The following is a 23,445-nucleotide window of genomic DNA, read 5'->3' as shown; positions in this document are numbered from 1 at the left end:
CCTTCCTGGCTCGCATCAACGACAACATCCCCAAGACCCTCTCTTCCATGGAGCAGATGGTGAAGGACCTGGAGGACCAGAGAGGGGGCTCTCCCTCTGGCTGCACCCCGCTTTGAGAGCCTCATCCTGGGCATAGTCTACTCTGCCCACCAGGCCAAGCTCCAGGAGAGAGAGGAGGACCAGGAGAAATGGGGAGAGGTGCTGAAACGTTAATGTTACAGTCAACGAGCTGCGTAGACCGGAAGCCATCACAACATTTACTTAGATTTGAATACAGACTGTTCATTAGCCTGGTCCCAGATCTGTTTGTGCTGTATAGCAAAATACCAGTTGGTAAGAAAGGAGTTGGCAAGGCAGCACAAACTGACCTGGGACCAGGCTAACTATTCATCAGTTTAAGGGACCAGGCTAACTATTCATCAGTTTAAGGGACCAGGCTAACTATTCTTCAGTTTAAGGGACCAGGCTAACTATTCATCAGTTTATTAAGGTACCAGGCTAACTATTCATCAGTTTAAGGTACCAGGCTAACTATTCTTCAGTTTATTAAGGTACCAGGCTAACTATTCATCAGTTTATTAAGGTACCAGGCTAACTATTCATCAGTTTATTAAGGTACCAGGCTAACTATTCATCAGTTTAAGGTACCAGGCTAACTATTCATCAGTTTAAGGGACCAGGCTAACTATTCATCAGTTTAAGGGACCAGATTAACTATTCATCAGTTTAAGGGACCAGGCTAACTATTCATCAGTTTAAGGTACCAGGCTAACTATTCTTCAGTTTAAGGGACCAGGCTAACTATTCATCAGTTTAAGGGACCAGTTTAAGGGACCAGGCTAACTATTCATCAGTTTAAGGGACCAGGCTAACTATTCATCGGTTTATTAAGGTACCAGGCTAACTATTCATCAGTTTAAGGGACCAGGCTAACTATTCATCAGTTTAAGGGACCAGGCTAACTATTCATCAGTTTAAGGGACCAGGCTAACTATTCATCAGTTTAAGGGACCAGGCTAACTATTCATCAGTTTAAGGGACCAGGCTAACTATTCATCAGTTTAAGGGACCAGGCTAACTATTCATCAGTTTAAGGGACCAGGCTAACTATTCATCAGTTTAAGGGACCAGGCTAACTATTCATCAGTTTAAGGTACCAGGCTAACTATTCATCAGTTTAAGGTACCAGGCTAACTATTCATCAGTTTAAGGGACCAGGCTAACTATTCATCAGTTTAAGGGACCAGGCTAACTATTCATCAGTTTAAGGGACCAGGCTAACTATTCATCAGTTTAAGGGACCAGGCTAACTATTCATCAGTTTAAGGTACCAGGCTAACTATTCATCAGTTTAAGGGACCAGGCTAACTATTCATCAGTTTAAGGTACCAGGCTAACTATTCATCAGTTTAAGGTACCAGGCTAACTATTCATCAGTTTAAGGTACCAGGCTAACTATTCATCAGTTTAAGGTGAAGAATAAATACACAATCAAGTTCAAGCTCAAAATGAAATGTTTTAATAAAGTATGAACTGTTTATAAAACGTAACAATTTATCACCAGAAACAGAGGTTTATAAAACATCTGAAACACAAGATATGTGTTGTCAGACATATTTGAAACATCTGTGGATGTTGTGTTGTGTGGAGTCAAAGCCACGATTGAAACATCTGTGGATGTTGTGTTGTGTGGAGTCAAAGCCACGATTGAAACATCTGTGGATGTTGTGTTGTGTGGAGTCAAAGCCACGATTGAAACATCTGTGGATGTTGTGTTGTGTGGAGTCAAAGTCACGATTGAAACATCTGTGGATGTTGTGTTGTGTGGAGTCAAAGTCACGATTGTTCCTGTTTATAACAAAGGGAATGGAACATTTTCAATAAAACACATGATTTGAACAAGACAAAGGTAACAGATTACAAATGCAGACAGGAAAATGACTAAATAAAATAAACACTTGAGTAAATGATACACAGTAAATTGAAAGTAGGTGCTTCCACACAGGTGTGGTTCCTGAGGTAATTAAGAAATTAACATCCCATCATGCTTAGGGTCAGGTAAAAAAAAAATATGCCGAGTTGCCCATTATGGCTAGAAGAAGAGATCTCAGTGACTGAAAGAGGGCTTTCAAAGGAACATAGAGGATGTGTCTCAGTCACCAGATCTCAGTGACTGAAAGAGGGCTCTCAGAGGAACATAGAGGATGTGTATCAGTCACCAGATCTCAGTGACTGAAAGAGGGCTCTCAGAGGAACATAGAGGATGTGTCTCAGTCACCAGATCTCAGTGACTGAAAGAGGGCTCTCAAAGGAACATAGAGGATGTGTCTCAGTCACCAGATCTCAGTGACTGAAAGAGGGCTCTCCAAAGAACATAGAGGATGTGTCTCAGTCACCAGATCTCAGTGACTGAAAGAGGGCTCTCAAAGGAACATAGAGGATGTGTATCAGTCAACCCAATTGAACACTCTTGGGAGATTCTGGAGCGCCGCCTGAGACAGTGTTTTTCCACCACCATCAACAAAACACCAAATGATGTAATTTCTGGTGGAAGAATGGTGTCGCGTCCCTCCAATAGAGTTCCAGACACTTGTAGAATCTATACCAAGGAGCATTGAATCTGTTCTGGTTGGTTGGTGGTGGTCCAACACCCTATTAAAACACTGTATGTTGGTGTTTCCTTTATTTTGGTAGTTACTTGTCTATGACATTGTCGGGTAACTACCAAAATAAAGGAAACACAATAAACCTCTCTCTTTCTCCCTGATTATTTATTTGGACCCTTCTGTGTCCCTGGATGTTCTGGTTCTGGTCCCCGAGGACGAAGACAGCTTCTTCTTCAGCTTCCCAATGTCGTCCTCATCCTCTCCCCCCCGCCCCCCCGTCCCTCCCCCCCTCCGAGTCTCCCCTCTTCTCCTCCGCTGGCCTCGACCTCTGCCAACCTGGACTCTCTGCTGCTTACCAGCCAATGTCTCCCCTCTGTTCCACACTAGGATGTTCACTCCTGTGGTTGGAACACAAAAGCCTTATTGTCCCAAATGGAGCCCTATTCCCTATGTAGTGCACTACTTTAGACCAGAGCCCTATTCCCTATATAGTGCACTACTTTTAGACCAGGGCCCTATTCCCAATATAGTGCACTACTTTTAGACCAGAGCCCTATTCCCTATATAGTGCACTACTATAGACCAGAGCCCTATTCCCTATATAGTGCACTATTTTAGATCAGAGCCCTATTCCCTATATAGTGGTACTACTATAGACCAGAGCCCTATTCCCTATATAGTACACTACTTTAGACCAGAGCCCTATTCCCTATATAGTGCACTACTTTAGACCAGAGCCCTATTCCCTATATAGTGCACTACTTTAGACCAGAGCCCTATTCCCTTCATAGTGCACTACTTTAGACCAGAGCCCTATTCCCTATATAGTGCACTACTTTTGACTAGGGCTGGCACCCTATTCCCTATATAGGGCACTACTTTAGACCAGGGCTGGCACCCTATTCCCTACATAGTGCACTACTTTAGACCAGAGCCCTATTCCCTATATAGTACACTACTTTAGACCAGAGCCCTATTCCCTATATAGTACACTACTCTAGACCAGAGCCTGGCACCCTATTCCCAAATTGAACACTGATTTTTAGCAAAGAATCAAACAATTTAGAATATTTCCAGCTACAAACATAGTTAGTGGATTAGTTAGTCTAGATTACAAACATAGTTAGTGGATTAGTTAGTCTAGATTACAAACATAGTTAGTGGATTAGTTAGTCTAAATTACAAACATAGTTATTGGAATAGTTAGTCTAGATTACAAACACAGTTAGTGGATTAGCTAGTCTAGATTACAAACATAGTTAGTCTAGATTACAAACATAGTTAGTGGATTAGTTAGTCTAGATTACAAACACAGTTAGTGGATTAGTTAGTCTAGATTACAAACACAGTTAGTGGATTAGTTAGTCTAGATTACAAACACAGTTAGTGGATTAGCTAGTCTAGATTACAAACATAGTTAGTGGATTAGTTAGTCTAGATTACAAACACAGTTAGTGGATTAGTTAGTGTAGATTACAAACACAGTTAGTGGTTTAGTTAGTGTAGATTACAAACACAGTTAGTGGATTAGTTAGTCTAGATTACAAACATAGTTAGTGGATTAGTTAGTGTAGATTACAAAAACAGTTAGTGGATTAGTTAGTCTAGATTACAAACATAGTCCAGTATTTATAATACAGACTCACCCATCCCAGATCCTAAAACATCTCCCATTGGATTGAACTTGTTGACCTGGAAAGGCAGCAGTGCAGAGATTTAAAAATTGACATTATTTTTGACCCAATGATGGCTTGAACAACAGTGCAGCACAAATACATCATTGAAGACTTGTAACAAACAGCTTCATCACTTTCCATATCAAAGTCCAAGGGCTACAGGCTAACACTGACATTAAACTAAGGCTACAGGCTAACGCTAACATTAAACTAAGGCTACAGGCTAACGCTGACATTAAACTAAGGCTACAGGCTAACGCTGACATTAAACTAAGGCTACAGGCTAACACTGACATTAAACTAAGGCTACAGGCTAACGCTGACATTAAACTAAGGCTACAGGCTAACGCTGACATTAAACTAAGGCTACAGGCTAACACTGACATTAAACTAAGGCTACAGGCTAACGCTGACATTAAACTAAGGCTACAGGCTAACACTGACATTAAACTAAGGCTACAGGCTAACACTGACATTAAACTAAGGCTACAGGCTAACATTAAACTAAGGCTACAGGCTAACGCTAACATTAAACTAAGGCTACAGGCTAACACTGACATTAAACTAAGGCTACAGGCTAACGCTGACATTAAACTAAGGCTACAGGCTAACGCTAACAATAAACTAAGGCTACAGGCTAACGCTGACATTAAACTAAGGCTACAGGCTAACACTGACATTAAACTAAGGCTACAGGCTAACGCTGACATTAAACTAAGGCTACAGGCTAACGCTGACATTAAACTAAGGCTACAGGCTAACACTGACATTAAACTAAGGCTACAGGCTAACGCTGACATTAAACTAAGGCTACAGGCTAACGCTGACATTAAACTAAGGCTACAGGCTAACGCTGACAATAAACTAAGGCTACAGGCTAACACTGACATTAAACTAAGGCTACAGGCTAACGCTGACATTAAACTAAGGCTACAGGCTAACGCTGACATTAAACTAAGGCTACAGGCTAACGCTGACATTAAACTAAGGCTACAGGCTAACGCTGACATTAAACTAAGGCTACAGGCTAACGCTGACATTAAACTAAGGCTACAGGCTAACGCTGACATTAAACTAAGGCTACAGGCTAACGCTGACATTAAACTAAGGCTACAGGCTAACGCTGACATTAAACTAAGGCTACAGGCTAACGCTGACATTAAACTAAGGCTACAGGCTAACGCTGACATTAAACTAAGGCTACAGGCTAACGCTGACAATAAACTAAGGCTACAGGCTAACACTGACATTAAACTAAGGCTACAGGCTAACGCTGACATTAAACTAAGGCTACAGGCTAACGCTGACATTAAACTAAGGCTACAGGCTAACGCTGACATTAAACTAAGGCTACAGGCTAACATTAAACTAAGGCTACAGGCTAACACTGACATTAAACTAAGGCTACAGGCTAACACTGACATTAAACTAAGGCTACAGGCTAACACTGACATTAAACTAAGGCTACAGGCTAACATTAAACTAAGGCTACAGGCTAACACTGACATTAAACTAAGGCTACAGGCTAACGCTGACATTAAACTAAGGCTACAGGCTAACACTGACATTAAACTAAGGCTACAGGCTAACACTGACATTAAACTAAGGCTACAGGCTAACATTAAACAAAGGCTACAGGCTAACACTGGCATTAAACTAAGGCTACAAGCTAACATGACATTAAACTAAGGCTACAAGCTAACATGACATTAAACTAAGGCTACAAGCTAACATGACATTAAACTAAGGCTAAATTTCTAATGTGTACTCACAGATATGATGCCAGGGGCGTTGGGGTCCAGTAGTTGGCATGCCAGCTCTCCTGTGTTGGCATCATAGATATCGATGGTCCTCAGGGCACCTGGACACACCCTCTCGTCAGGGTACCGTCCAACCACCATCAGGTCGTACAGAGGGTGCCACGTGGCCTGGAGACACAAACAAAGATTGAAGGTGAAGCTTTTGAGCCAATGAGAGAGAGAGAGACACACACAACCCCCCCCCCCCCCCCCACCCACGTTCCTCACCTTGATTGGTGTGAGGTGCTGAAACTGTCTGTGTGGGTGCTGGATAATCTGCTGAGGAGTTGACCAATCAGAAGAGGAGTACACCCTGATCTGGTCATACTGGTCCGTGGTCAGGAGCTTGGAGCAGTCCACTGGATTAAAGTAGGCTAGGGGGAGGGAATAACAGCATGAGGGGGGGGAGAAAGAAGAGAGAGGGAGCGAGAGAGAGAGGGAGAGGGAGGGAGAGAGAGGGAGGAGAGGGAGAGAGAGGGAGAGAGAGGGAGCGAGAGGGAGCGAGAGAGAGAGGGAGAGAGAGGGAGGGAGCGAGAGGGGGAGAGAGGGAGCGAGAGGGAGAGAGAGGGAGCGAGAGAGAGAGAGGGAGAGAGAGGGAGCGAGAGAGAGAGGGAGAGGGAGGGAGCGAGAGGGGGAGAGAGGGAGCGAGAGGGAGAGAGAGGGAGCGAGAGAGAGAGAGGGAGAGAGAGAGGGAGCGAGAGAGAGAGAGAGGGAGAGAGAGGGAGCGAGAGAGGGAGAGAGAGAGAGGGAGAGAGAGAGAGGGAGAGGGAGAGAGAGAGAGAAGGCGAGAGAGGAGAGGGAGGGAGAGAGAGAGAGAGAGAGAGAGAGAGAGGGCGAGAGGGAGAGAGGGAGAGAGAGACAGAGAGACAGAGAGAGAGAGAGAGAAGGCGAGAGAGAGAGGGAGGGAGAGAGAGGGCGGGAGAGAGAGGGAGGGAGAGAGAGAGGGCGAGAGGGAGAGCGAGAGGGAGAGAGAGGAGAGGGAGAGAGCGAGAGAGAAAGAGAGAGAAAGGGCGAGAGAGAGAGGGAGAGAGAGAGGGCGAGAGAGAGGGAGAGAGACAGAGCGGGCGAGAGGGAGAGAGACAGAGAGGGAGAGAGAGAGAGGGAGAGAGAGAGAGGGAGAGGGCAAGAGAGAGAGGGCGAGAGGGAGAGAGAGGAGAGAGCGAGAGAGAGAGAGAGAGAGAGGGCGAGAGGGAGACAGAGAGAGAGAGAGAGCGAGAGAGAGGGCGAGAGGGAGAGAGAGGAGAGGGAGAGAGCGAGAGAGAAAGAGAGAGAAAGGGCGAGAGAGAGAGGGAGAGAGAGAGAGCGGGCGAGAGGGAGAGAGACAGAGAGGGAGAGAGAGAGAGGGAGAGAGAGAGAGGGAGAGAGAGAGAAGGAGAGGGCAAGAGAGAGAGGGCGAGAGGGAGAGAGAGGAGAGAGCGAGAGAGAGAGAGAGAGAGAGGGCGAGAGGGAGACAGAGAGAGAGAGGGAGAGAGAGCGGGAGGGAGAGAGAGAGCGGGAGGGAGGGAGGGAGGGCGGGAGAGAGGGCGGGAGAGAGGGCGGGAGAGAGGGAGAGAGAAAGCAAGAGAATCCGTAAGGGTTAAAAAGCATGTATCTTTCTGATGAACGTGGTGGAAGATGTTATCAAGATACTGCGACTGTGACGTGAGGTTGTCTCACCCACCTCTACACTCTAACCACTAAGCTACCTGCCACCTCTACACTCTAACCACTAGGCTACCTGCCACCTCTACACTCTAACCACTAGGCTACCTGCCACCTCTACACTCTAACCACTAGGCTACCTGCCACCTCTACACTCTAACCACTAGGCTACCTGCCTCCTCTACACTCTAACCACTAGACTACCTGCCACCTCTACACTCTAACCACTAGGCTACCTGCCACCTCTACACTCTAACCACTAGGCTACCTGCCACCTCTACACTCTAACCACTAGGCTACCTGCCACCTCTACACTCTAACCACTAGGCTACCTGCCACCTCTACACTCTAACCACTAGGCTACCTGCCACCTCGACAACACAGTGGTCAAGATGAAAACACTCCTGAATGTAGGATAGGAGAGAGCTACCACAGCACTCTATATAGTACCTGAGTTAACAGCTTTGTCATGAACCATCTCGTGGAGGTAAGTGTTCTTGTCCTTGATGTTCCTCAGGTCCCATAGCTTCACCGTGTGGTCAACGGACGCTGTCGCCATTAACCAGTCGCAGCGAGGGTTGAATTCAGCATGGGTCACTTTGGCTTTGTGCAGCTTCCCGTTGAAGACCTGGGGGGGGGGTGCAGATAGTTTAACAGCATCTTCAAGAACAACGTCAGGAAATGAAATCATTGGAACTGTCAAAAACGGTGTCTGACGCAGTCATGCATTTTTATAAGGCAGAATATTAATAGAATTGTCTTATTCAAAGAACATGAAAACACAACAAAATATAGAACATTAGCTATAGTGTAAACTACAGTAGAAATATACTATACAGTACTGTAGCTATAGTGTAAAATACAGTAGAAATATACTATATAGTACTGTAGCTATAGTGTAAACTACAGTAGAAATATACTATACAGTACTGTAGCTATAGTGTAAACTACAGTAGAAATATACTATACAGTACTGTAGCTATAGTGTAAACTACAGTAGAAATATACTATACAGTACTGTAGCTATAGTGTAAACTACAGTAGAAATATACTATACAGTACTGTAGCTATAGTGTAAAATACAGTAGAAATATACTATATAGTACTGTAGCTATAGTGTAAACTACAGTAGAAATATACAGTACTGTAGCTATAGTGTAAACTACAGTAGAAATATACTATACAGTACTGTAGCTATAGTGTAAAATACAGTAGAAATATACTATATAGTACTGTAGCTATAGTGTAAACTACAGTAGAAATATACAGTACTGTAGCTATAGTGTAAACTACAGTAGAAATATACTATACAGTACTGTAGCTATAGTGTAAACTACAGTAGAAATATACTATACAGTACTGTAGCTATAGTGTAAACTACAGTAGAAATATACTATACAGTACTGTAGCTATAGTGTAAACTACAGTAGAAATATACAGTACTGTAGCTATAGTGTAAACTACAGTATAAATATACAGTACTGTAGCTATAGTGTAAACTACAGTAGAAATATACTATACAGTACTGTAGCTATAGTGTAAACTACAGTAGAAATATACTATACAGTACTGTAGCTATAGTGTAAACTACAGTAGAAATATACTATACAGTACTGTAGCTATAGTGTAAACTACAGTAGAAATATACAGTACTGTAGCTATAGTGTAAACTACAGTAGAAATATACTATACAGTACTGTAGCTAGTGTAAACCACAGTAGAAATATACTATACAGTACTGTAGCTATAGTGTAAACTACAGTAGAAATATACAGTACTGTAGCTATAGTGTAAACTACAGTAGAAATATACTATACAGTACTGCAGCTATAGTGTAAACTACAGTAGAAATATACAGTACCTGGTGTCCATCCATGCCCAGTGTAAACTACAGTATAAATATACAGTACCTGGTGTCCATCCATGCCCAGTGTAAACTACAGTAGAAATATACAGTACCTGGTGTCCATCCATGCCCAGTGTAAACTACAGTAGAAATATACAGTACCTGGTGTCCATCCATGCCCAGTGTAAACTACAGTATAAATATACAGTACCTGGTGTCCATCCATGCCCAGTGTAAACTACAGTATAAATATACAGTACCTGGTGTCCATCCATGCCCAGTGTAAACTACAGTAGAAATATACAGTACCTGGTGTCCATCCATGCCCAGTGTACACTACAGTAGAAATATACAGTACCTGGTGTCCATCCATGCCCAGTGTAAACTACAGTATAAATATACTATATAGTACTGTAGCTATAGTGTAAACTACAGTATAAATATACTATATAGTACTGCAGCTATAGTGAAAACTACAGTATAAATATACAGTACCTGGTGTCCATCCATGCCCAGTGTAAACTACAGTATAAATATACTATACAGTACTATAGCTATAGTGTAAACTACAGTAGAAATATACTATATAGTACTGTAGCTATAGTGTAAACTACAGTATAAATATACTATATAGTACTGCAGCTATAGTGAAAACTACAGTATAAATATACAGTACCTGGTGTCCATCCATGCCCAGTGTAAACTACAGTAGAAATATACAGTACCTGGTGTCCATCCATGCCCAGTGTAAACTACAGTAGAAATATACAGTACCTGGTGTCCATCCATGCCCAGTGTAAACTACAGTAGAAATATACAGTACCTGGTGTCCATCCATGCCCAGTGTAAACTACAGTAGAAATATACAGTACCTGGTGTCCATCCATGCCCAGTGTAAACTACAGTAGAAATATACAGTACCTGGTGTCCATCCATGCCCAGTGTAAACTACAGTATAAATATACAGTACCTGGTGTCCATCCATGCCCAGTGTAAACTACAGTATAAATATACAGTACCTGGTGTCCATCCATGCCCAGTGTAAACTACAGTATAAATATACAGTACCTGGTGTCCATCCATGCCCAGTGTAAACTACAGTAGAAATATACAGTACCTGGTGTCCATCCATGCCCAGTGTAAACTACAGTAGAAATATACAGTACCTGGTGTCCATCCATGCCCAGTGTAAACTACAGTATAAATATACTATATAGTACTGTAGCTATAGTGTAAACTACAGTATAAATATACTATATAGTACTGCAGCTATAGTGAAAACTACAGTATAAATATACAGTACCTGGTGTCCATCCATGCCCAGTGTAAACTACAGTATAAATATACTATACAGTACTGTAGCTATAGTGTAAACTACAGTAGAAATATACTATATAGTACTGTAGCTATAGTGTAAACTACAGTATAAATATACTATACAGTAATGTAGCTATAGTGTAAACTACAGTATAAATATACTATATAGTACTGCAGCTATAGTGAAAACTACAGTATAAATATACAGTACCTGGTGTCCATCCATGCCCAGTGTAAACTACAGTAGAAATATACAGTACCTGGTGTCCATCCATGTCCAGTGTAAACTACAGTAGAAATATACAGTACCTGGTGTCCATCCATGCCCAGTGTAAACTACAGTATAAATATACAGTACCTGGTGTCCATCCATGCCCAGTGTAAACTACATTATAAATACACTATATAGTACTGTAGCTATAGTGTAAACTACAGTATAAATATACTATATAGTACTGCAGCTATAGTGAAAACTACAGTATAAATATACAGTACCTGGTGTCCATCCATGCCCAGTGTAAATTACAGTATAAATATACTATACAGTACTGTAGCTATAGTGTAAACTACAGTAGAAATATACTATATAGTACTGTAGCTATAGTGTAAACTACAGTATAAATATACTATACAGTAATGTAGCTATAGTGTAAACTACAGTATAAATATACTATATAGTACTGCAGCTATAGTGAAAACGACAGTATAAATATACAGTACCTGGTGTCCATCCATGCCCAGTGTAAACTACAGTAGAAATATACAGTACCTGGTGTCCATCCATGCCCAGTGTAAACTACAGTATAAATATACAGTACCTGGTGTCCATCCATGCCCAGTGTAAACTACAGTATAAATATACAGTACCTGGTGTCCATCCATGCCCAGTGTAAACTACAGTAGAAATATACAGTACCTGGTGTCCATCCATGCCCAGTGTAAACTACAGTATAAATATACAGTACCTGGTGTCCATCCATGCCCAGTGTAAACTACAGTATAAATATACAGTACCTGGTGTCCATCCATGCCCAGTGAAAACTACAGTATAAATATACAGTACCTGGTGTCCATCCATGCCCAGTGTAAACTACAGTAGAAATTTACAGTACCTGGTGTCCATCCATGCCCAGTGTAAACTACAGTATAAATATACTATATAGTACTGTAGCTATAGTGTAAACTACAGTATAAATATACTATATAGTACTGCAGCTATAGTGAAAACTACAGTATAAATATACAGTACCTGGTGTCCATCCATGCCCAGTGTAAACTACAGTATAAATATACAGTACCTGGTGTCCATCCATGCCCAGTGTAAACTACAGTAGAAATATACAGTACCTGGTGTCCATCCATGCCCAGTGTAAACTACAGTATAAATATACAGTACCTGGTGTCCATCCATGCCCAGTGTAAACTACAGTAGAAATATACAGTACCTGGTGTCCATCCATGCCCAGTGTAAACTACAGTAGAAATATACAGTACCTGGTGTCCATCCATGCCCAGTGTAAACTACAGTATAAATATACAGTACCTGGTGTCCATCCATGCCCAGTGTAAACTACACTATAAATATACAGTACCTTGTGTCCATCCATGCCCAGTGTAAACTACAGTATAAATATACAGTACCTGGTGTCCATCCATGCCCAGTGAAAACTACAGTATAAATATACAGTACCTGGTGTCCATCCATGCCCAGTGTAAACTACAGTATAAATATACAGTACCTGGTGTCCATCCATGCCCAGTGTAAACTACAGTATACATATACAGTACCTGGTGTCCATCCATGCCCAGTGTAAACTACAGTAGAAATATACAGTACCTGGTGTCCATCCATGCCCAGTGTAAACTACAGTATACATATACAGTACCTGGTGTCCATCCATGCCCAGTGTAAACTACAGTATAAATATACAGTACCTGGTGTCCATCCATGCCCAGTGTAAACTACAGTATACATATACAGTACCTGGTGTCCATCCATGCCCAGTGTAAACTACAGTAGAAATATACAGTACCTGGTGTCCATCCATACCCAGTGTAAACTACAGTAGAAATATACAGTACCTGGTGTCCATCCATGCCAAGTGTAAACTACAGTAGAAATATACTATATAGTACTGTAGCTATAGTGTAAACTACAGTAGAAATATACTATATAGTACTGTAGCTATAGTGTAAACTACAGTATAAATATACTATATAGTACTGCAGCTATAGTGAAAACTACAGTAGAAATATACAGTACCTGGTGTCCATCCATGCCCAGTGTAAACTACAGTAGAAATATACAGTACCTGGTGTCCATCCATGCCCAGTGAAAACTACAGTATAAATATACAGTACCTGGTGTCCATCCATACCCAGTGTAAACTACAGTATAAATATACAGTACCTGGTGTCCATCCATGCCCAGTGTAAACTACAGTATAAATATACAGTACCTGGTGTCCATCCATGCCCAGTGTAAACTACAGTATAAATATACAGTACCTGGTGTCCATCCATGCCCAGTGTAAACTACAGTAGAAATATACAGTACCTGGTGTCCATCCATGCCCAGTGTAAACTACAGTAGAAATATACAGTACCTGGTGTCCATCCATGCCCAGTGTAAACTACATTATAAATATACTATATAGTACTGTAGCTATAGTGTAAACTACAGTATAAATATACTATATAGTACTGCAGCTATAGTGAAATCTACAGTATAAATATACAGTACCTGGTGTCCATCCATGCCCAGTGTAAACCACATTATAAATATACAGTACCTGGTGTCCATCCATGCCCAGTGTAAACTACAGTATAAATATACAGTACCTGGTGTCCATCCATGCCCAGTGTAAACTACAGTAGAAATATACAGTACCTGGTGTCCATCCATGCCCAGTGTAAACTACAGTAGAAATATACAGTACCTGGTGTCCATCCATGCCCAGTGTAAACTACAGTATAAATATACAGTACCTGGTGTCCATCCATGCCCAGTGAAAACTACAGTATAAATATACAGTACCTGGTGTCCATCCATGCCCAGTGAAAACTACAGTATAAATATACAGTACCTGGTGTCCATCCATGCCCAATGTAAACTACAGTATAAATATACAGTACCTGGTGTCCATCCATGCCCAGTGTAAACTACAGTATAAATATACAGTACCTGGTGTCCATCCATGCCCAGTGTAAACTACAGTATAAATATACAGTACCTGGTGTCCATCCATGCCCAGTGTAAACTACAGTATAAATATACAGTACCTGGTGTCCATCCATGCCCAGTGTAAACTACAGTATAAATATACAGTACCTGGTGTCCATCCATGCCCAGTGTAAACTACAGTATAAATATACAGTACCTGGTGTCCATCCATGCCCAGTGTAAACTACAGTATAAATATACAGTACCTGGTGTCCATCCATGCCCAGTGTAAACTACAGTAGAAATATACAGTACCTGGTGTCCATCCATGCCCAGTGTAAACTACAGTAGAAATATACAGTACCTGGTGTCCATCCATGCCCAGTGAAAACTACAGTATAAATATACAGTACCTGGTGTCCATCCATGCCCAGTGTAAACTACAGTATAAATATACAGTACCTGGTGTCCATCCATGCCCAGTGTAAACTACAGTATAAATATACAGTACCTGGTGTCCATCCATGCCCAGTGTAAATTACAGTATAAATATACAGTACCTGGTGTCCATCCATGCCCAGTGTAAACTACATTATAAATATACAGTACCTGGTGTCCATCCATGCCCAGTGTAAACTACAGTATAAATATACAGTACCTGGTGTCCATCCATGCCCAGTGTAAACTACAGTATAAATATACAGTACCTGGTGTCCATCCATGCCCAGTGTAAACTACAGTATAAATATACAGTACCTGGTGTCCATCCATGCCCAGTGTAAACTACAGTATAAATATACAGTACCTGGTGTCCATCCATGCCCAGTGTAAACTACAGTATAAATATACAGTACTGTAGCTATAGTGTAAACTACAGTATAAATATACAGTACCTGGTGTCCATCCATGCCCAGTGTAAACTACAGTATAAATATACAGTACCTGGTGTCCATCCATGCCCAGTGTAAACTACAGTAGAAATATACAGTACCTGGTGTCCATCCATGCCCAGTGTAAACTACAGTATAAATATACAGTACCTGGTGTCCATCCATGCCCAGTGTAAACTACAGTATAAATATACAGTACCTGGTGTCCATCCATGCCCAGTGTAAACTACAGTATAAATATACAGTACCTGGTGTCCATCCATGCCCAGTGTAAACTACAGTATAAATATACAGTACCTGGTGTCCATCCATGCCCAGTGTAAACTACAGTATAAATATACAGTACCTGGTGTCCATCCATGCCCAGTGTAAATTACAGTATAAATATACAGTACCTGGTGTCCATCCATGCCCAGTGTAAACTACAGTATAAATATACAGTACCTGGTGTCCATCCATGCCCAGTGTAAACTACAGTATAAATATACAGTACCTGGTGTCCATCCATGCCCAGTGTAAACTACAGTATAAATATACAGTACCTGGTGTCCATCCATGCCCAGTGTAAACTACAGTATAAATATACAGTACCTGGTGTCCATCCATGCCCAGTGTAAACTACAGTATAAATATACAGTACCTGGTGTCCATCCATGCCCAGTGTAAACTACAGTATAAATATACTATATAGTACTGCAGCTATAGTGTAAACTACAGTAGAAATATACAGTACCTGGTGTCCATCCATGCCCAGTGTAAACTACAGTATAAATATACAGTACCTGGTGTCCATCCATGCCCAGTGTAAACTACAGTATAAATATACAGTACCTGGTGTCCATCCATGCCCAGTGTAAACTACAGTATAAATATACAGTACCTGGTGTCCATCCATGCCCAGTGTAAACTACAGTATAAATATACAGTACCTGGTGTCCATCCATGCCCAGTGTAAACTACAGTATAAATATACAGTACCTGGTGTCCATCCATGCCCAGTGTAAACTACAGTATAAATATACAGTACCTGGTGTCCATCCATGCCCAGTGTAAACTACAGTATAAATATACAGTACCTGGTGTCCATCCATGCCCAGTGTAAACTACAGTATAAATATACAGTACCTGGTGTCCATCCATGCCCAGTGTAAATTACAGTATAAATATACAGTACCTGGTGTCCATCCATGCCCAGTGTAAACTACAGTATAAATATACAGTACCTGGTGTCCATCCATGCCCAGTGTAAACTACAGTATAAATATACAGTACCTGGTGTCCATCCATGCCCAGTGTAAACTACAGTATAAATATACAGTACCTGGTGTCCATCCATGCCCAGTGTAAACTACAGTATAAATATACAGTACCTGGTGTCCATCCATGCCCAGTGTAAACTACAGTATAAATATACAGTACCTGGTGTCCATCCATGCCCAGTGTAAACTACAGTATAAATATACTATATAGTACTGCAGCTATAGTGTAAACTACAGTAGAAATATACAGTACCTGGTGTCCATCCATGCCCAGTGTAAACTACAGTATAAATATACAGTACCTGGTGTCCATCCATGCCCAGTGTAAACTACAGTATAAATATACAGTACCTGGTGTCCATCCATGCCCAGTGTAAACTACAGTATAAATATACAGTACCTGGTGTCCATCCATGCCCAGTGTAAACTACAGTATAAATATACAGTACCTGGTGTCCATCCATGCCCAGTGTAAACTACAGTATAAATATACAGTACTGTAGCTATAGTGTAAACTACAGTATAAATATACAGTACCTGGTGTCCATCCATGCCCAGTGTAAACTACAGTATAAATATACAGTACCTGGTGTCCATCCATGCCCAGTGTAAACTACAGTATAAATATACAGTACCTGGTGTCCATCCATGCCCAGTGTAAACTACAGTATAAATATACAGTACCTGGTGTCCATCCATGCCCAGTGTAAACTACAGTATAAATATACAGTACCTGGTGTCCATCCATGCCCAGTGTAAACTACAGTAGAAATATACAGTACCTGGTGTCCATCCATGCCCAGTGTAAACTACAGTATAAATATACAGTACCTGGTGTCCATCCATGCCCAGTGTAAACTACAGTATAAATATACAGTACCTGGTGTCCATCCATGCCCAGTGTAAATTACAGTATAAATATACAGTACCTGGTGTCCATCCATGCCCAGTGTAAACTACAGTATAAATATACAGTACCTGGTGTCCATCCATGCCCAGTGTAAACTACAGTATAAATATACAGTACCTGGTGTCCATCCATGCCCAGTGTAAACTACAGTATAAATATACAGTACCTGGTGTCCATCCATGCCCAGTGTAAACTACAGTATAAATATACAGTACCTGGTGTCCATCCATGCCCAGTGTAAACTACAGTATAAATATACTATATAGTACTGCAGCTATAGTGTAAACTACAGTAGAAATATACAGTACCTGGTGTCCATCCATGCCCAGTGTAAACTACAGTATAAATATACAGTACCTGGTGTCCATCCATGCCCAGTGTAAACTACAGTATAAATATACAGTACCTGGTGTCCATCCATGCCCAGTGTAAACTACAGTATAAATATACTATATAGTACTGCAGCTATAGTGTAAACTACAGTAGAAATATACAGTACCTGGTGTCCATCCATGCCCAGTGTAAACCACAGTATAAATATACAGTACCTGGTGTCCATCCATGCCCAGTGTAAACTACAGTATAAATATACAGTACCTGGTGTCCATCCATGCCCAGTGTAAACTACAGTAGAAATATACAGTACCTGGTGTCCATCCATGCCCAGTGTAAACTACAGTATAAATATACAGTACCTGGTGTCCATCCATGCCCAGTGTAAACTACAGTATAAATATACTATATAGTACTGTAGCTATAGTGTAAACCACAGTATAAATATACAGTACCTGGTGTCCATCCATGCCCAGTGTAAACTACAGTATAAATATACAGTACCTGGTGTCCATCCATGCCCAGTGTAAACTACAGTAGAAATATACAGTACCTGGTGTCCATCCATGCCCAGTGTAAACTACAGTAGAAATATACAGTACCTGGTGTCCATCCATACCCAGTGTAAACTACAGTATAAATATACTATATAGTACTGCAGCTATAGTGAAAACTACAGTATAAATATACAGTACCTGGTGTCCATCCATGCCCAGTGTAAACTACAGTAGAAATATACAGTACCTGGTGTCCATCCATGCCCAGTGTAAACTACAGTATAAATATACAGTACCTGGTGTCCATCCATGCCCAGCAATAAGACTCGTCCAATGTTGTCTCCGGTCACCAACATCTGTCTGCTCAACGACACATCTACACAGCAGTACCACAGACTGGAACAGAGATGTAATCACCATATAAATCACTAATTTAAAATAATAATAATAATAATAATAATAATAATAATAATAATGATGTAAACTGCGGTACACTGTGATTATCCTCATCAATAAATTCAGCCAATACTCAACTTGTTTTTATCATACTAAATCACCAGAATGTGATAGACCAGCCTGCGTCTCCTTTATCATCAGACGGACACTACTAAGTGCACTAGTTGTGTTTTTTCCCTTAGATTTAAGATGACATTTGTCAAGGCGCTAAGCTCGCATCCCAAATGGTACCCTATCCCCTACATAGAACAATACTTTTGACTACAGTGAGGAGAACAAGTATTTGGCACACTGCCGATTTTGCAGGTTTTCCTGCTTACAAAGCATGTAGAGGTCTGTAATTTCTATCATAGGTACACTTCAACTGTGAGACGGAATCTAAAACAAAAATCCAGAAAATCACATTGTATGATTTTTAAATAATTCATTTGCATTTTATTGCATGACATAAGTATTTGATAACCAGTAAGAATTCCGGCTCTCACAGACCTGTTAATTTTTCTTTAAGAATCCCTCCTGTTCTCCACTCATTACCTGTATTAACTGCACCTGTTTGAACTCGTTACCAGTATAAAAGACACCTGTCCACACACTCAATCAAACAGACTCCAACCTCTCCACAATGGCCAAGACCAGAGAGGATGTAAGGACATCAGGGGTTAAATTGTAGACCTGCACAAGGCTGGGATGGGCTACAGGACAAGAGAATTGGAAGAAGTTCAAGATGAAGGTCAATCACCCTCGGTCTGGGGCTCCATGCAAGATCTCGTGAGATAAAAATTACAGACCTCTACATGCTTTGTAAGTAGGATAACCTGCAAAATCGGCAGTGTATCAAATACTTGTTCTCCTCACTGTATCTGATTTACATCCCTTTCCTGAGAAAGACATATCCCAAAGTTGTCACAGACAATCACACAGCAGAAATCCTACAGTATTTTACACCCTATATGCTCTGGTCTAAAGTAGTGCACTATATAGGGAATAGGGGTTCTGGTCTATATAGTGCACTACTTTAGACCAGAGCCCCTATATAGGGCACTACTTTAGACCCCTATTCCCTATATAGTGCACTACTATAGACCAGAGCCCTATTCCCTATATAGTGCACTACTTTAGACCAGAGCCCTATATAGGGCACTACTTTAGACCAGAGCCCTATTCCCTATATAGGGCACTACTTTAAATCATATAGGGCACTACTTTAGACCAGAGCCCTATTCCCTATATAGGGCACTACTTTAGACCGGAGCCCTATTCCCTATATAGGGCACTACTTTAAATCAGAGCCCTATTGCCTATATAGGGCACTACTTTAGACCAGAGCCCTATTCCCTATATAGGGCACTACTTTAGACCAGAGCCCTATTCCCTATATAGGGCACTACTTTAGACCAGAGCCCTATTCCCTATATAGGGAATAAGGATCTAAAGTAGGGCATTAAATAGGGAATAAAGGATTAAAGTAGGACACTAAGTAGGGAATAAGGATCTAGTTTAAAGTAGGGCATTAAATAGGGAATAAGGGATTAAAGTAGGACACTAAATAGGGAATACGGATCTAGTTGAAAGTAGGGCACTAAGTAGGGAATAGGGGTCTAAAGTAGTGCACTATATAGGGAATAGGGCTCTGGTCTAAAGTAGTGCACTATATAGGGAATAGGGCTCTGGTCTAAAGTAGTGCACTATATAGGGAATAGGGCTCTGGTCTAAAGTAGTGCACTATATAGGGAATAGGGCTCTGGTCTATAGTAGTGCACTATATAGGGAATAGGGCTCTGGTCTATAGTAGTGCACTATATAGGGAATAGGGGTCTAAAGTAGGGCACTAAATAGGGAATAGGGGTCTAAAGTAGGGCATTAAATAGGGAATAAGGGTCTAAATTAGGGCATTAAATAGGGAATAAGGGTCTAAAGTAGGTCACTAAATAGGGAATAGGGGTCTAAAGTAGGGCATAAGGGTCTAAAGTAGGGCACTAAATAGGGAATAAGGGTCTAAAGTAGGGCACTAAATAGGGAATAGGGGTCTAAAGTAGGGCACTAAATAGGGAATAAGGGTCTAAAGTAGGGCACTAAATAGGGAATAGGGGTCTAAAGTAGGGCACTAAATAGGGAATAAGGGTCTAAAGTAGGGCACTAAATAGGGAATAGGGGTCTAAAGTAGGGCACTATATAGGGAATAGGGCTCTGGTCTATAGTAGTGCACTATATAGGGAATAGGGCTCTGGTCTAAAGTAGTGCACTATATAGGGAATAGGGCTCTGGTCTAAAGTAGTGTACTATATAGGGAATAGGGCTCTGGTCTATAGTAGTGCACTATATAGGGAATAGGGCTCTGGTCTAAAGTAGTGCACTATATAGGGAATAGGGCTCTGGTCTAAAGTAGTGCACTATATAGGGAATAGGGCTCTGGTCTAAAGTAGTGCACTATATAGGGAATAGGGCTCTGGTCTAAAGTAGTGCACTATATAGGGAATAGGGCTCTGGTCTATAGTAGTGCACTATATAGGGAATAGGGCTCTGGTCTAAAGTAGTGCACTATATAGGGAATAGGGCTCTGGTCTAAAGTAGTGCACTATTTAGGGAATAGGGTGCCATTTCTAAAGCTGTCTAAGCAGGGCCTGCCTCCTCACCAGACATTGTGGTGATCGTGTCCACAGTCCTGGACTCTGGACAGAACCGTTCCTGGACCGCCCTGAAAGTTCTGCTCGGTCAGCGTACCGTCGCCAGACGCCAGGTAGACCTTGGACGGGTCCGTCAGGCTAAACGTCATCCCACCAATAAAATCCCCGGCTCCTTTCTGCATTGACGAACACAAAACAGACCAATCGGAAAACAACTCAATGCGTTTGTTCCGGTGGTTCCTTCCTGTTTCAGTCAGTTGTCCGACCAGTTGGTGTGCCTGGTGAAATCCAACCTTAGCCAATGACAGTTCTGTCCAGATAAACGCGGGCCTATCAGAAGGCAGTGGTCTGTTTCGAACTACACTAGTTCTATCTTGATACGGTGTTGAGAAAAAGGGCCTTTGTCTGCATCCCAAATGGAGCCCTATTCCCTATATAGTGCCCTACCTTAGACCAGAGCCCTATTCCCTATATAGTACACTACTTTAGACCAGAACCCTATTCCCTATATAGTGCACTACTATAGACCAGAGCCCTATTCCCTATATAGTACACTACTTTAGACCAGAGCCCTATTCCCTATATAGTGCACTACTATAGACCAGAGCCCTATTCCCTATATAGTGCACTACTATAGACCAGAGCCCTATTCCCTATATAGTGCACTACTATAGACCAGGGCCCTATTCCCTATATAGTACACTACTTTAGACCAGAGCCCTATTCCCTATATAGTACACTACTTTAGACCAGAGCCCTATTCCCTATATAGTGCACTACTATAGACCAGAGCCCTATTCCCTATATAGTGCACTACTTTAGACCAGAGCCCTATTCCCTATATAGTGCACTACTTTAGACCAGGGCCCTATTCCCTATATAGTACACTACTTTAGACCAGGGCCCTATTCCCTATATAGTGGTACTACTATAGACCAGAACCCTATTCCCTATATAGTGCACTACTTTAGACCAGAACCCTGGTCTGCACCTGCCTGGTGCCTGGTGGGCTCTGTTCTAACGTAGTGTACTATATAGGGAATAAGGGTCTAAAGTAGGGCACTGAATAGGGGTCTAAAGTAGGTTACTAAATAGGGAATAGGGGTCTAAAGTAGGGCATTCAATAGGGAATAGGGGTCTAAAGTAGGGCACTAAATAGGGAATAAGGGTCTAAAGTAGGGCACTGAATAAGGGTCTAAAGTAGGTTACTAAATAGGGAATAGGGGTCTAAAGTAGGGCATTCAATAGGGAATAGGGGTCTAAAGTAGGGCATTCAATAGGGAATAGGGGTCTAAAGTAGGGCATTAAATAGGGAATAAGGGTCTAAAGTAGGGCACTAAATAGGGAATAAGGGTATAAAGTAGGGCACTAAGTAGGGAGTAAGGGTCTAAAGTAGGGCACTAAGTAGGGAGTAAGGGTCTAAAGTAGGGCACTAAGTAGGGAATAAGGGTCTATATAGGGCACTAAGTAGGGAATAAGGGTCTATATAGGGCACTAAATAGGGAATAGGGGTCTAAAGTAGGGCACTAAGTAGGGAGTAAGGGTCTAAAGTAGGGCACTAAATAGGGAATACGGGTATAAAGTAGGGCACTAAATAGGGAATAAGGGTATAAAGTAGGGCACTAAATAGGGAATAAGGGTATAAAGTAGGGCACTAAATAAATAGAGTGCCATTTGGGTCTCTTACTCCCATGACTCTGTGTTGGTAAACACCCTTAGAGTGGTCCCATTGAAATCCTGCAGCGTGGTGGTTCCCCTGACAGAGGAGGTGAACAGCTGAGTGGGGTTGTACGGGTTAAACTTCAGAGCTGTAATAGAGCCTCCAGGACCAACCTGCGTAAAACACACACAGGAGTAGACACTGGTCCCAAATCACATCCTATTCCCTATTTAGTGCACTACTTTTGACCAGAGCCCCGGACGACAGAGCCCCCGACAAAAGTAGTGCACTAAATGAGAAATGGAGTGCCATTTGGGACTCATCCAACGTAGACCCGATACTATCGGATAAGTCGACGTATTACTATCGGATAAGTCAACGTATTACTATCGGATAAGTCGACCCGATACTATCGGATAAGTCGACGTATTACTATCGGATAAGTCGACGTATTACTATCGGATAAGTCGACGTATTACTATCGGATAAGTCGACCCGATACTATCGGATAAGTCGACCCGATACTATCGGATAAGTCGACCCGATACTATCGGATAAGTCGTCCCGATACTATCGGATAAGTCGTCCCGATACTATCGGATAAGTCGTCCCGATACTATCGGATAAGTCGACCCGATACTATCGGATAAGTCGACCCGATACTATCGGATAAGTCGACCCGATACTATCGGATAAGTCGTCCCGATACTATCGGATAAGTCGTCCCGATACTATCGGATAAGTCGTCCCGATACTATCGGATAAGTC

The 23,445-nt window shown here is 41.8% G+C and overlaps 1 protein-coding gene across 5 annotated transcripts in view; it reads right to left on the bottom strand.

The window, feature by feature from the left end:
• Positions 1-1,496: 1,496 nt before the first annotated feature.
• Positions 1,497-23,445, bottom strand: part of ddb2 (damage specific DNA binding protein 2) — a 47,157-nt gene continuing 25,208 nt past the window's right edge. Inside the window, exons 5-12 of one of the 5 annotated variants that reach the window (XM_090230841.1) lie at positions 22,705-22,850; positions 21,027-21,193; positions 18,234-18,333; positions 8,173-8,350; positions 6,310-6,455; positions 6,055-6,210; positions 4,253-4,298; positions 1,497-3,004 (exon numbers count right to left, since the gene is read on the bottom strand). In XM_090230841.1, the coding sequence (XP_090086967.1) occupies positions 2,772-3,004; positions 4,253-4,298; positions 6,055-6,210; positions 6,310-6,455; positions 8,173-8,350; positions 18,234-18,333; positions 21,027-21,193; positions 22,705-22,710 (1,032 nt within the window). In that variant the 5' untranslated portion in view covers positions 22,711-22,850 and the 3' untranslated portion in view covers positions 1,497-2,771. Of the gene's footprint in view, positions 3,005-4,252; positions 4,299-6,054; positions 6,456-8,172; positions 8,351-18,233; positions 18,334-21,026; positions 21,194-22,704; positions 22,851-23,445 lie in introns of all 5 variants that reach the window. The other 4 variants (XM_090230838.1, XM_090230839.1, XM_090230837.1 and 1 more) reach the window with 4 other exon arrangements.

This window comes from Oncorhynchus mykiss, chromosome 4, assembly GCF_057628025.1.
Source record: "Oncorhynchus mykiss isolate SJ-2025 chromosome 4, ASM5762802v1, whole genome shotgun sequence".
Lineage (NCBI taxonomy): Eukaryota > Metazoa > Chordata > Actinopteri > Salmoniformes > Salmonidae > Oncorhynchus > Oncorhynchus mykiss.
The sequence above is the reverse complement of the archived record's forward strand: the minus strand, read 5'-3'. Positions and strand labels throughout refer to the sequence as shown.